The 12,216-nt window shown below is 41.8% G+C and overlaps 1 protein-coding gene across 5 annotated transcripts; it reads left to right on the top strand.

Moving 5' to 3' along the window:
* Nucleotides 1-604: 604 nt before the first annotated feature.
* LOC109472368 (serine/arginine-rich splicing factor 3-like) lies at nucleotides 605-11,024 on the top strand. Of its 5 annotated transcripts, XM_019772071.1 has the most exons (6): nucleotides 605-725; nucleotides 4,347-4,578; nucleotides 5,090-5,233; nucleotides 7,732-7,779; nucleotides 8,751-8,864; nucleotides 9,414-11,024. In XM_019772071.1, exons 2-6 carry the CDS (start codon nucleotides 4,367-4,369, stop codon nucleotides 9,469-9,471), a joined length of 576 nt encoding a protein of 191 aa, XP_019627630.1. In that variant the 5' UTR covers nucleotides 605-725; nucleotides 4,347-4,366; the 3' UTR covers nucleotides 9,472-11,024. The 5 variants fall into 5 exon arrangements, 2 of the variants coding, with proteins under 2 accessions (XP_019627630.1, XP_019627631.1); XR_002140363.1 differs by lacking the exons at nucleotides 7,732-7,779; nucleotides 9,414-11,024 and adding an exon at nucleotides 5,980-6,562 and having other exon boundaries at nucleotides 8,751-8,854; XR_002140362.1 differs by lacking the exons at nucleotides 8,751-8,864; nucleotides 9,414-11,024 and adding an exon at nucleotides 5,980-6,562.
* The last annotated feature ends 1,192 nt before the right edge of the window (nucleotides 11,025-12,216 follow it).

Raw genomic sequence — 12,216 nt, 5'->3', positions numbered from 1 at the left:
TGACAAACACTCAGAAAACTTTTATTTTTCCTGTCCCTTTTACGACAAGGAAAATAAACGAATTCATGAGAAACCAGCCCAGCTTTGATGAAAGTAAGTTTGTAAGAATATTCCACTTGGGATAATGTCCATTGGTGAATTGTACATGAAGACTGCATTGTGATTCAGATGGGCTTCAAGAAGATGGGGATAAAGTTCATAAACTATTCAGATCAACTCATGGTAAACCATTGAACAGAAGTAACAAACTAACAACGACTACTAGACCTTTTCAATTTTAGAAATTACATTGAAGACTGCATGGTGGTTATTATTGTAAGCCCCTTCTTTTATTTTGAAATTCTATTGAAGACTGATCTGCCAAAGAAACTTTTATTTTGATTTCTGAGACTCAAAGGCCAAAGAAAAGAACTTTGATTTTGATTACATCGTAATGTCAACCACAAACTAGAAATGTTGCAAAATGGCTCTGGTAACTATGGTATTGAAAAGTGGATGGATTACATCAAACAAAGTGGTTTCGACCAAGAAGGTTAATTTTAAACCTGCTTGTTTTGACCAAGAAAGTTGAAAAAGCAAGAGTTCTGTGTGACGGAACACCCCTCCAAGTTTGAGGTGGAATAGTCCTTAGCCACGTGATGTTGCACTTGTCTGACGCCTGCGCAGTGGTGTCGGCTTGGGTGGCCATCTTCCCTGCTCCTGTGTGGTGTGCGTCCCTTGGTCAGGTGAGTTATAAACATGTTTTCCCGGTTTTTACCCCAGCAAACTCGCGGTCTCTGCTCCAACGCCGTTGCGGTTATTCCTAACGAGGCCTGTACACTTCTGAGTACTCGCAAACTTGTGATTGGACGCGAAATTTCGGGTCTAGCGTCGGGCGTGCTCTCTCGACTCCGGTTACAAAGAATTTTTCACGCCGCCCAGACAGATCTTAGCAGCTTGGCTACCGGTCGCGATGTTGTTTGCCGTATAAATGCCCTGGTTGTGCGTAGTTTCACATTTGTCGGTAATGTCTTTAAGGTCTTATGTACTGACTTTCTTTGCGGAGATGGTCTGCTTCCGGGAAGCTTCCGCCGCGAGTTTGTTCTGAGAAAAATCCATGGTCACTGACTTCAAAATAGCCTCTACCAGGCTTCGGAAACGGCTGGAAAGAGTAGAAAATAATATATTTTGGCCAAATACGTAGGCAGATAACATGCCAGGGGAGTTGGCCCGCTTAGGAGCACATTTTGCCAATAGTTTCTACTCTTTCCAGTTGCTTCCAAAGCCTGGTGGAGTCTACTGAGAGGCTAACGGATACACACACTAGCGCGCTTGGGGAGGGGAGGGGGGTAATTTGCTAAATTACTTACCACTAATTAGCCTCACGTCTGACACCTTTCTGGGATATGGACTGGTGTTCCAGACAAAAAGAGGGGGAGGAACATTAACACGCAGAAATTAACTGATTTATCACAACAAAAATGATAAATTCATGTTATTTTTCATCAACTACCATGTTCATGAATTATTTTTTTGTTGAGTAAAAAACGTTTACAAATACAAGCCTAGATACACAGACCCCAGGAACTGGGTACAAAATGGCGATGATTTGTGGCAAATTCTATAATTTTTGAACCAGCTGAATTTTGTATTACGAATTAACAATGGACTTGTAAGAATTGAGCTATCCCATGGGACGGGATGCGGTATTAAAATTTGGATGCAGTTTGGTGGTAAAGTCGTGAGAACAAATTAATTCCGGATTTTGCACACAAATAAATTGTGCAGAAATGACCGATTATCCATGCATGGTGAAGTTAACATAAACATGTTGAATAAAAATGTGGAGAGTCCGACCGTTTTCTCTCAGTCAGACTCCTCAATTTGTTAAACTGGCCCAAAATTTGACAATTTTTTGGAAGTTACGTAGTACTATCATCACAATATCGGCATGAAATTTCCCTCCAAAGTACACATTTGTTTTTATTGGCTATGCCAGGTTTTCTTATTTGCACAGTATAGGCCACTCCCTTGTGTACTCCCCAGTGTAGGCTGGTTTACTCACCAAATATGGCTACAAAGCACATCAGCAGGCAGTGATGTATCTGTAATATTAAATGTCCTGCCATGATGGTTTCCAAAGAGGATGAAAAGCACAAGTAAAAGGTGTAGAATTAAGGAATTCTGCTAAGCTTGGTTCTGATCAAATTTTATTAATATCATTATTATATAATAAATTTAATTTATTATATAATAATGATATTAATAAAATCAGCCATATATTTTCACAAATATAATTATTATATTTGTGAAAATATATGGCTGAGGTGTGCAAGAAGCATGTTGTAGTTGTACTGTTAGTTGCAGTTGCTTCAGCTTCAGACCTTGACTTGTGAAATGTATTTGGAAAATTACTTGTTCATGTCATTATGCACATGTGCACAAGTACAAGTCAATTGTCTGTGGTAGTATTCGGATCTGATCAGAAAGCCTTTTTGTCAATACATGTGCATACATATTAAACTGTTCTTGCCCAAGTTTTTAAAATTCCTGAAACTATGGTCCAGTTTACACGGGACAAAAATATCATTTGGCCTGTTTCTACTGATGTGCACATGCTGCGTCGCACTGCGCGTTTTGTACAGCAAATTTTTAGCGTGTAAACAACCCCCGCCACCAGCGCACTGCACCGCATGTCATTTTCTGTGGTACATCCAGGAGGTGCCGCAGGAAAATCGATGCGCATCGCGTCTGTGACGGTGGTTGTTTACACGCTAAAAGATCTGTAACAGAAAACGTGCAGTGAGGCACCACGAGCGATGCAGGCCAAATGATATTTTTGCACTGTGTAAACTGGGCCTATATCCCTGACCCAGCAAGATTACAGTCCACAGTGACACTATGTTCTGTATCTGTATAGCCGGTATAACCGCCTTTCGGTGTAACACACCAGCTTATGTTGCTGGTTTCACACAAATGTCTGACACTGACAGGTTGTTTTTTGGGCAGAAAGTCAGCCAAGGCCACTTTGTCAATTGATTGAAATCAACTACTACTAGCAGTATGTGTTCTGATGTGGTTTGGCTGCCAAAAGCCAGATGTCACTCTCTCTCAGCATCTGCTAACCGCAAAGGGCAGAAAGGTATCACAATGCTGGTCAAGAGGAAAATATAATGTGACAACAGTGACCATCTTGGTGGGCAAATTGTATGTGGGGTTCTTGGGGCATTTTGAGCAAAATCAATTTTCAGAGTGCTCTAAAGTCCTACTTGTCACGACTGTGGCAGAAATTGCCTCCGGAAATAATCAAAATGGAGGACAGGTCTGGCATACATGTATGGACACTGTGTGCCTGGCAACATGGATTGAAAACAGGTGTGGTATTTTTTAACTGGAGGTCAGTTCTGTTTAAGGTGTTAATTTTTCTTTTTTTTTTTAAATTAAACCCTGACAAAGGCTCAAGCAAAACTGCCTGGTCTCATTTGCCAATGCAAACGTTAAAGTTTGTTGGATGGATTTTTTTATACACCTGGTTGGGGAACGAAGCTCAGAGTAAGAAGCAGTGCACCGCCCAGTCCGCCCACACGTAAGGTGGATGACAATATCAGCAATTTCTACATTCATTGATGTAGGTCAGCCTTTTATGTCAGTATCTGGAACAGGTGGCTGAAATGAAACATGTCAAATCCTACAGGATACACACACAAAGTGGTTTGTTGGGAGCTCCAGGCAGGTGTCTGGTATTGTTGTGTGTGGAGTCCTTTGTTCTCACGGTACAGCACCTGCCCCGGGATCAAGGATTTGAGCCGCGGGGTGTTACCTGAAAAACAAGCCAGACAGAATAATTGACCTCCCTGATAATAATCGGAACCATTTACCCGCATATTTTAGAACAGTGCCCAGCCTTGAGTCGCTGGTCCTCTTTGATATTTAGTACATAGACTGAGCAAATTTTGTTTCATAAACTCTCCATCTCTGGTAGTCTGAAGGAACTGATAGGGGTTTGATTTCGGAGTTGACTGTCTGCGTGTGGCTATCATGGGGAAAGGTTCTGGAAGAACCAGAGAGAGTTCGTGTACGTATAGAAATGTTGGTGCTTTTGGATGAAGGGCGTTTCTGCTTTTTTTGTTTTAACTGTCATGTGCTGTCTATTACCTTTGAAGGCTTTCTGTGATCCTTGTCTTGCAAAGTTTTTGGAATTTGGTTGTTCTTCATCATAAATTTTTTTTATGATGATTATGATAAATGTTGAGCAAGTATGATACTGCATTTTTTTCTGCATTGCAAGCTGTCATTGGTCCAGATGGTTTTGCTCTTCCCTTTATACCATATTTACAGTAATCACATTTCTAACACCTCCTTTTCAGATCCAAGAGGCAGCTACAAGATGTCACATCGCAGAGACGCCGGTCCGATCGACTGTAAGGTTTACGTGGGTGACCTGGGTCAGTCCGGTACCAAACACGAGCTAGAGCGGGCGTTCGGCGCCTTCGGACCCCTGAGGAACGTCTGGGTGGCCCGTAACCCAGCGGGATTCGCTTTCGTAGAGTTTGAAGACCCACGGGATGCCAAGGATGCTGTGGATGCACTAGACGGGCGGTAAGATTGCCGCGGCAAAGATCAGTTGTTTCAACTTAAAAATAATCAAGCCATTTCTCACTGTTACAGTGTACAGTAATAGAAATTCCACACGGGAGAGAATTTTTACTTTTGTATTCAAGAGAACTTGCAGGTTTGGAAAGGGAATCGAGAGGTATTTTTCCATCGCAAGAGATGTCATACAGACTTATGATTTAAAAAAGAGGAACTCTGGTAAAGATAGGTAATGTTTCAAGCCATTTCTCACTGTTACAGTGCACAGTGGTGGAAATTTCATGTGAGAGAGAATGCTTTATTATTTCTTAGACAAGTTGCAGATTTGGAATCAAGGGGTATTTTTATAATGCAAGAGATGTCATACATGATTATCATAGGTCTGTATGACATCTCTTGTGTTATGAAAAAAGAGGAACTCTGGTAGAACAATGTTTCCTGATTTCTGCCTTGTGTTCGTCAAGAATTTGCCATGCTGATATAAGAGACTCAAACTAATTAAACTGTCCTGTTCCAGGTATATCTGTGGCCGCCGCGTCCTGGTTGAGATGTCGCACGGTAAGAAGCGCTCGTCACGGTACCGACCAGCGCCCCCGCCATACCGCGGCTACGGAGGCGGCGGCGGCGGTTATGACTACTACCCTCCGCGCCGGCGATCACGGTGAGCCTTCTGTCGTAGTGACTATTGATGTGTGCGATCAATTGCTTTTATGTATCTGTGTACATGTAACTTTCCCAAACTGTTCGTACTAGATGTGCTATTGTCAGTTTTGTACATAATCATTCAAGCCTCTGATAGTAAAAGTGAGTACTTGTGTTTTCTTTGAAAGACACATATCTCAATTACTATGAGAAAAAACATTTTGTGCGTCTGTGAAACATGTATATGTAGCTATAAAAAAAGTATAAAGGTCAAAACAACCAGTGGTGCTTGCCTGAAATGGTCCACGTAAGCCTAAAAATGTTCAAAGAATGTGAATAGAGTAATTGGTTTTTGGCTTTGATCATCTAGTGTATTCTTCCATGTCTAATCGTGTTTCACACTTCTGGCAATATTTTATCACGTTTTTAAATTTTATTGAATCTTTGAAGTTAAGACCGGCCACCAACATTCTATTTTATTGTTCTTATACACCTAATGCTTGCTACATTTTCTTTCCAAGATTGTTTTGAAGTATTTAAATAAGGGATCCTGTAAGATAATATTTTTCTGGCTAAGGTTGTTTGGCCAAAGCAAGCACCACTATTACTGGTGTGTTTAGTATTTGTATGTTAAATTCTCTGTCTTAGAAACTTGGTCAGCTTTTCTGTGTCTTTCTCTGGGTAAGACCAATAGTTTGCTTGGTGATTTGTGGGCAGGTTTTCTATAGAATCCTCAATATTAACTGTCCCAACAAACCCTTACAGAGTGGCCATCTTGCTTCTCCACCCATCAGACTACATTAGCCAATCAGCTCAGCCCTTGGCAAGTCACGTGACCGTCGCCATCCAATCAGCATTACCTGTCACCTCAACTACACCTTCAGCCCCTCCACCCAGCATGCCTTGCTGCAGCCCTTCTGGCCAATCACAAAACAGCACAAAGAAAGCGTCAGTCCCACCTTCTACAGCGCGGCCTCCTATACAGTCACAAAGCTCTTCTACTCTCCAGTCCCTCCAACCACCAAACTCCAATAAGGACCGCCTTTCGTCGCAAGCCCCCTAGACCAACCCACATCCTTACACCAGCGTCTTTTAACAAAAGAAACAGCCACTACAAGCCAAACGACCAAAAAAAGTCGCCGACTCCTCCGTCTACTGTCTGCAACACCCACCTTCCCCACCACATTTGAGCCGTCTGTCTCCTGCCTAAAAAAGAGCCGGGTTTCCACGACAACTTGTCATGGACGATGCTGTTTGGCCTTCTCCACATCTTTCGACCACCCTCCAATACCGCCTGGCCCGACTTAACAACCCCGCCGCCCTTCTACTTTCAGCCTCTTGGGCCGGTGTAGGTTATCTGTTCTTGTCTCTAGACTAGTCTGTAGTTAGACACACACAGTTTCTGCCACAGAAACTTGAGAACTTGTTTCTCTGTTCTTCTAGGAAAGCCATTGTCCCAGTGTATGTCACTGTTAGTAAAACAGCGCTGGGACGCATTGCTTTCACTGTCTCAAGTTCGTGGCAGTTAAACATGTGTGTGATCATGCGTGCAAAATCTGAAGAAGTATTTTGCTAAAAAGTCTTGGGAGAGCTCACAGCTAACCAAGAAGAAACCACGGTTTGAGTTGTCTGATACAAGAATGGAGCTCTTTTGGTGTAAGGTTCTGACACACAAAATTGCATGAAGGCTTATAAGACTAACACTCTTGATTGTGTTTTGTTTGCCATGATGTTTGCTATGCCACAGTTAGTTTTGTAGCATAGCAAGACATCGTATTGCCATATTTCTGCTTTGACTGCACCAGGTTATTATACAGAATCTCCTTATTCTTGCTTTTCTCAGTTGCAACTTTAATAACGTATTTCCCTACCTGCAAAAATTTACACATCAAATCGGTTCGTCAATTTTCTGTACGAGACTGATCACAGATTAAACTTACGTAACAGTAATCCAAATTAAAATATCCCTTTAAGTTTAACAGTATGGAAAGTGACTCTCCATGCTTTTTGCCCTTGGTTGAGCAGTTCAAATCATGTACTGTGCAGAGCATTGGTTTTATTTAAAAACGCTGTTAACCAGAATATTGCCATGAAAGCTATCTAAGATCACTTGAGGACACAAGACCAAAGTTGACCAAGACCAACTGCTTTGAAAGGGGATCTTGAAAGAAAAACTTTTCTCACTTTTCATATTGAAATCCCTATTCAGAAAAGGGTAAGCCTCCTTGATTATAGTGATTACAGCCGCTTCTTTTATAGAAACAAAACTAGTCACAAACTTTGTGGTTAGGACAAAAAAATTCTACCCTTTGCAGGCCTGCTCCGCTCTACGCTTCTAAAACACCTTCTGTGTTAAACTTGTACATTGAGCATTGTAGCACTTGACCAACTCGGTGTGGTTAGATGATATAGCACCCAAGAGACAGCCTGTGGTGATGACTTGTCAGTGCTGCTCTGTGGGAATCGAACCCCGGATGCTGATGTTCTCGAGCTGATGATGAGTATTTTCCCAAACAGGTCGTTCTCGCCGCAGCGCCGCCGGCCGTACAGCCGCAGCCGCAGCAGGTAGTACTGAACCCCGCCTTGTTTGTTTGCAGTTTGACAACCAATCACAAGACAGTGTGTCGGACTAAAGCTGCCCTGTCACCTGTAGGTTCATAGAACCAGTTCAAACAAAAGCGAAATTCCTGAGAATACCCTCGATCTGGAAAGAAAAAGTTGCACCGAAAAGTCACTTTAACTACCTAGCTTCTGTCGTATTGGTCTTGATTCACTTGTTTTAAACAAAATAAAGAGATAAACAACAGTAAACAAGTGTAACTACATGGCTTTGACCATATTGTTGTTGATTCAGTTTGATACCAGAAGCTGAAAAAATTTGAGAGTCTATTTCAATCCCAGACAGGGCAGCTTTTTAGTTCAGCCATCTGACTGCACTGATACAAGTCTCACCTTCGTGTCTCAGGGCTCCACACCTGGGGCTATTCCATGCAGGCCTTCTTGGATGGGGTGGACATTAGCATTTTCACGTCTGGCACCCTTCATATTAACCTTTCATTCTAAAGACTTTTAATGACCACCCCTTCCTGAAACCCTTGCATGGAATGTCCCATTGTAAAGAGAGTAAAAAGAAGAATTTGTTCTAGTTTAGTTATAGAATAATCTCAAAACCTACTGTGTCATTTAACAAGCACGATACATTTACTAGTCATTTTTTATAGTTATTAATTTCTTTGTCTTCGAAATTTCCTGTTTGTCCTCTTTAAAACTGGTGTCCAAAACAAACCAAGCCTGTGTAATGAGCCTTGATGCATGAAATATAATTATGATTCATAAGTGATTCTCCAGATATATCTAATCTAATCTAACAACCTCACTTCTGGTATGTGGTAGTGTTTAGAAGGTTTTGGGTGTTGTTGGTTCTCTATTAATCTTGCATTTCAGCTGGGAGGTCCAAGCAGATGTTGCCAATTGTATGTTGGTGGGTCAGAAGCGAGTGAGTGAATGTTGTGTTGTTGTCTGCCCCGTGTACGCAGGTCTCCACGTGACAGGTCACCGAGGGACAGGTCACCCCGCGACAGGCGCAGGAGCCGCTCCCGCTCTCGTTCCCGCGACAGGAAGCACTCCAGGTCTCGTTCCCGGGATCACAGGTGAGCCCTGTTCAGTAGTGGCACCAGCCAGCAAGTGGAAAGAAATTAGATGAGAAACATGTTGGTTTTATAGTAGCGTGCATAGTCCAGTAGTTAGTGACCTGTACTAAGAGGTTGTGAGTTCGAATCCTGGCTGTTGTTGCTCACACACATGACTGCACACTACTGAAAAGGGTTCCTAGGACGGGACATTAAGCTGTGGTCCACTCTGTTCATTATGCTTTTCGCTAGTGGAATTTCTCCGGTACAATTAACCTGTAAATACTGCACATAGCACCTGTCTTCTCTGTCATGACCAGTGGGAGAGTAGATCTTCATCAGTGAGCTAAAACTGGATGGAGATCACTTTCCTTTTATGCTTGTTTTTAACCCTAATAACTTAATGGTCTTAATAGCCACATACTTACCAGTGACATTCAGAATGATTATTTCTGCAACTTCTTAGTCTAGTTTTTTTTGTTGTACATGATGTGATTAAAAATAATGGACTGTGAACAAGTTGCCATTTTTACTTTGGACTAAAATATATTTCTTGTCTGTCTTGACCAGTCGCTCAGTCTCACCGCTCAACAAGAGTCCACGAGGCAAGAGTCCAGGAGACGACTAGATCCCCCGCGTGCAGGGTGACCTCTGACCCACCAGCCTTCCCACAATCCTCTGAGGGCCCTGCACGGCACCAAGTACTCGTAATGTTTAAGTCAGCAGTCGGTCCTTTTATCTGTTCCTACCTAGCCGTGACATATAGGAAGTTTTTTTTGTTGTTTTACCTTTATTTTAGCTGTGTAAGTGAAAACTGTGGGACCTGTCTGTTGTAGCTTGGAGGTATTCAGCATACTACATGAAAATATTAGAGGAACCATTTCTATATATACCAACTACATGTGAACAAGATCTTTTTGTTCGTAGCTTACTGTTCACCTTGGAACTCACAGTTCAGTGGAAGATAACCCAGTTTGTTTTTGTATCACTATTAAAGGATCCTTTGAAGTTTGCATATTTTTTTAGTGGGTGATGACATCATTATTAGTATTCGCGTAGTATGACATGATACTAATTGTAATTACCCTGTATGTACTTAGCACAGTTGTGTGACAAACGTCTGTGTTGCTCTTTTGAATTTGTCTTCTAAAATACACCGTTTAATCAACATACAACTAGATGTGTTGTAAAATCATCCAACTGTCTTGCTACTCACCGAATCGTTATAATTTCTGTAGCAAAGTGATTTTGTAGCCCGGCTACCAAACATATTTTAGCTGCCAAGTCTTTCATCCACTCCAATATTTGCAGAGTGAGGAAAGGTACTCCACAGCTAAAGTATGTCTGGTAACCAGGCTTAGCCTAGTGATTTTGTGCTTACGTTCCAACCAAGAACCTGCATATGATTGTGCCAACATGGGTGCCTCTGTAGTGGCTATGTCAGGGAACCATGCCTTTCACAATGTCTGTATACATCAGGCTGACACAAGTGTGGTGTGCACTGGAAAAATTCTTATCAGTTGAGTCAATACAACTGCCTAATGTTTTGGAGTTGCACAGATTACGTGTAATGTCCTTGAACGAGTCATTCCATTGTTTCCTTCAACTTTGACAGCTGCCTAAAATGCGTCACAAACAAAGGTTTCATTGTCACAGCTGCAAAGTTTTGCCCTCACCCCGAGTGTAAGGCAGAAAGTTTTCGAATGTAAATCATTGAAATGGTAAGGTTTGTCACATAAGAAAGTCATAGTCCCTAACATACACTCACAGAGGCAAGGACAGTCAGTGAAAAACATGCTTGCTTGTGTACATGTGCATATTGTGACACTATTTTCATAATTGGTGGTGTGTCCAGGTCAGGGTTCAGGAACAGTAATTTGGTTTATGATGTTTAATATGATTGTGTATTCCATGATTGTATAATGATGATTGATTAGTATCACCAATAATTGTAATCATAACCATGGTGGGGCTTAAGATTTAAAAAATTAACCTTCTCCCTGTTCTAGTGTAGCTCACATACTGAATCTACTTGGTTTGGGGCTTGAGTCAGCAGGAAGAAGGTTAACGTTTGTTGTTACCAGTGTAAGTAGTAGTCCACCAAAGAAGAAACCTGCCATTGCTTGTATTGTCAATGTATCTTTGGAGAGAATAAAAGTTATTACATTTCTACCACCGAAAGGGCTTGTTTTATCTTTTCATTCTGCTGACAATTTGATATTTCTTCAACTGCATGAAACAATTTTGTTGAAAACACATGGTTAAGGTGGGGTCACATTTCCCAACCCGGGGCCCGTCCCGGCAGTTGTATGGAACGAAAATTATTATATAAGACAGCACACAAAAAAAGTGTTAGAAAATCAAACACAACCACTATTTGTGTATACTCTTGTTTTTCGTTCGTGCAAACAACCCGGCCAGGCCCCGGCTCAGAAATGTGACCGTGCTCTTACTGCGCTTTCTAGGTTGGAAGATTGTCCAAAGACTGCTACAGGTACTTCTGATTACAATTGTATCATACTTGAGTTCCCATTTGCGGATTAAGTGTGTGATATATTAATGCAAAATGTTTCACTAATCAAGGGACAAAATGTGTTCCCAACTTCTACATTAAAAAGACTAGAAAAAGCTGTGTTAATGTGGAATGTTCTGACTTCGATGGTGCTGGTAAGCACGGAGATTGTGCGAGACTAGTCTAACTCCATGGTATAATATTACGTATACGTAACGAAAGTTTCCTTTGGAAAATTCCGTGGTGGCACATTGTGATGGCGATTAGGGACATCATCAAAGGGTGCCACGTGATCCGATACGGGGGCTTGGCCACACCCAGGGACTTCGCTCGTGGGGCTGGGCCAAAAATCGGTGCGAACTTGATTCAGGTTTTTCTGTTGAGTATCTCAGCAGGCATGCCATGGCCTGCGATGAAGCCCAAATTGGGGGTGCGAACTTTATTGAAAGGAATACAGTAATTTTTTAGCGGCTTTTCTGGCTGTTTTATGATCACTTACCTGTTGTTATATAGCCAGGCACCCAGAAGGTCTATACAAAAGGCAGGGCTCTGACCAGCACAGGAAACAGCCCTGACAAGAGGCTACATGACTTTGTGATGTGTTCAGCCCTACATGACATGATGTGATGGTATGATATCGATAAGGATGGGGAGACTGTGCAGTTGTAGATTTGGAAGAACTGATAAATTATCTGTAGTAGTATACAACAGATGGGAGTGCTACAAGTACTAGTAGTTCATTCAAACAGAACCTTTTATTGAAAAGCTTCCTCACCAAGATAAGTCAGTAATATAAGATACATTGCACTACATGTCCCAAGCATTTTCACAAAAGTTACGTTTGCACACAATTTTTACATT

Source organism: Branchiostoma belcheri, unplaced genomic scaffold, assembly GCF_001625305.1.
Source record: "Branchiostoma belcheri isolate BF01 breed outbred unplaced genomic scaffold, Haploidv18h27 scaffold270, whole genome shotgun sequence".
In the NCBI taxonomy this organism is placed as follows: Eukaryota; Metazoa; Chordata; class Leptocardii; order Amphioxiformes; family Branchiostomatidae; genus Branchiostoma; species Branchiostoma belcheri.
Note: the sequence above shows the minus strand (reverse complement) of the source record. Positions and strands in the feature narration are given on the sequence as shown.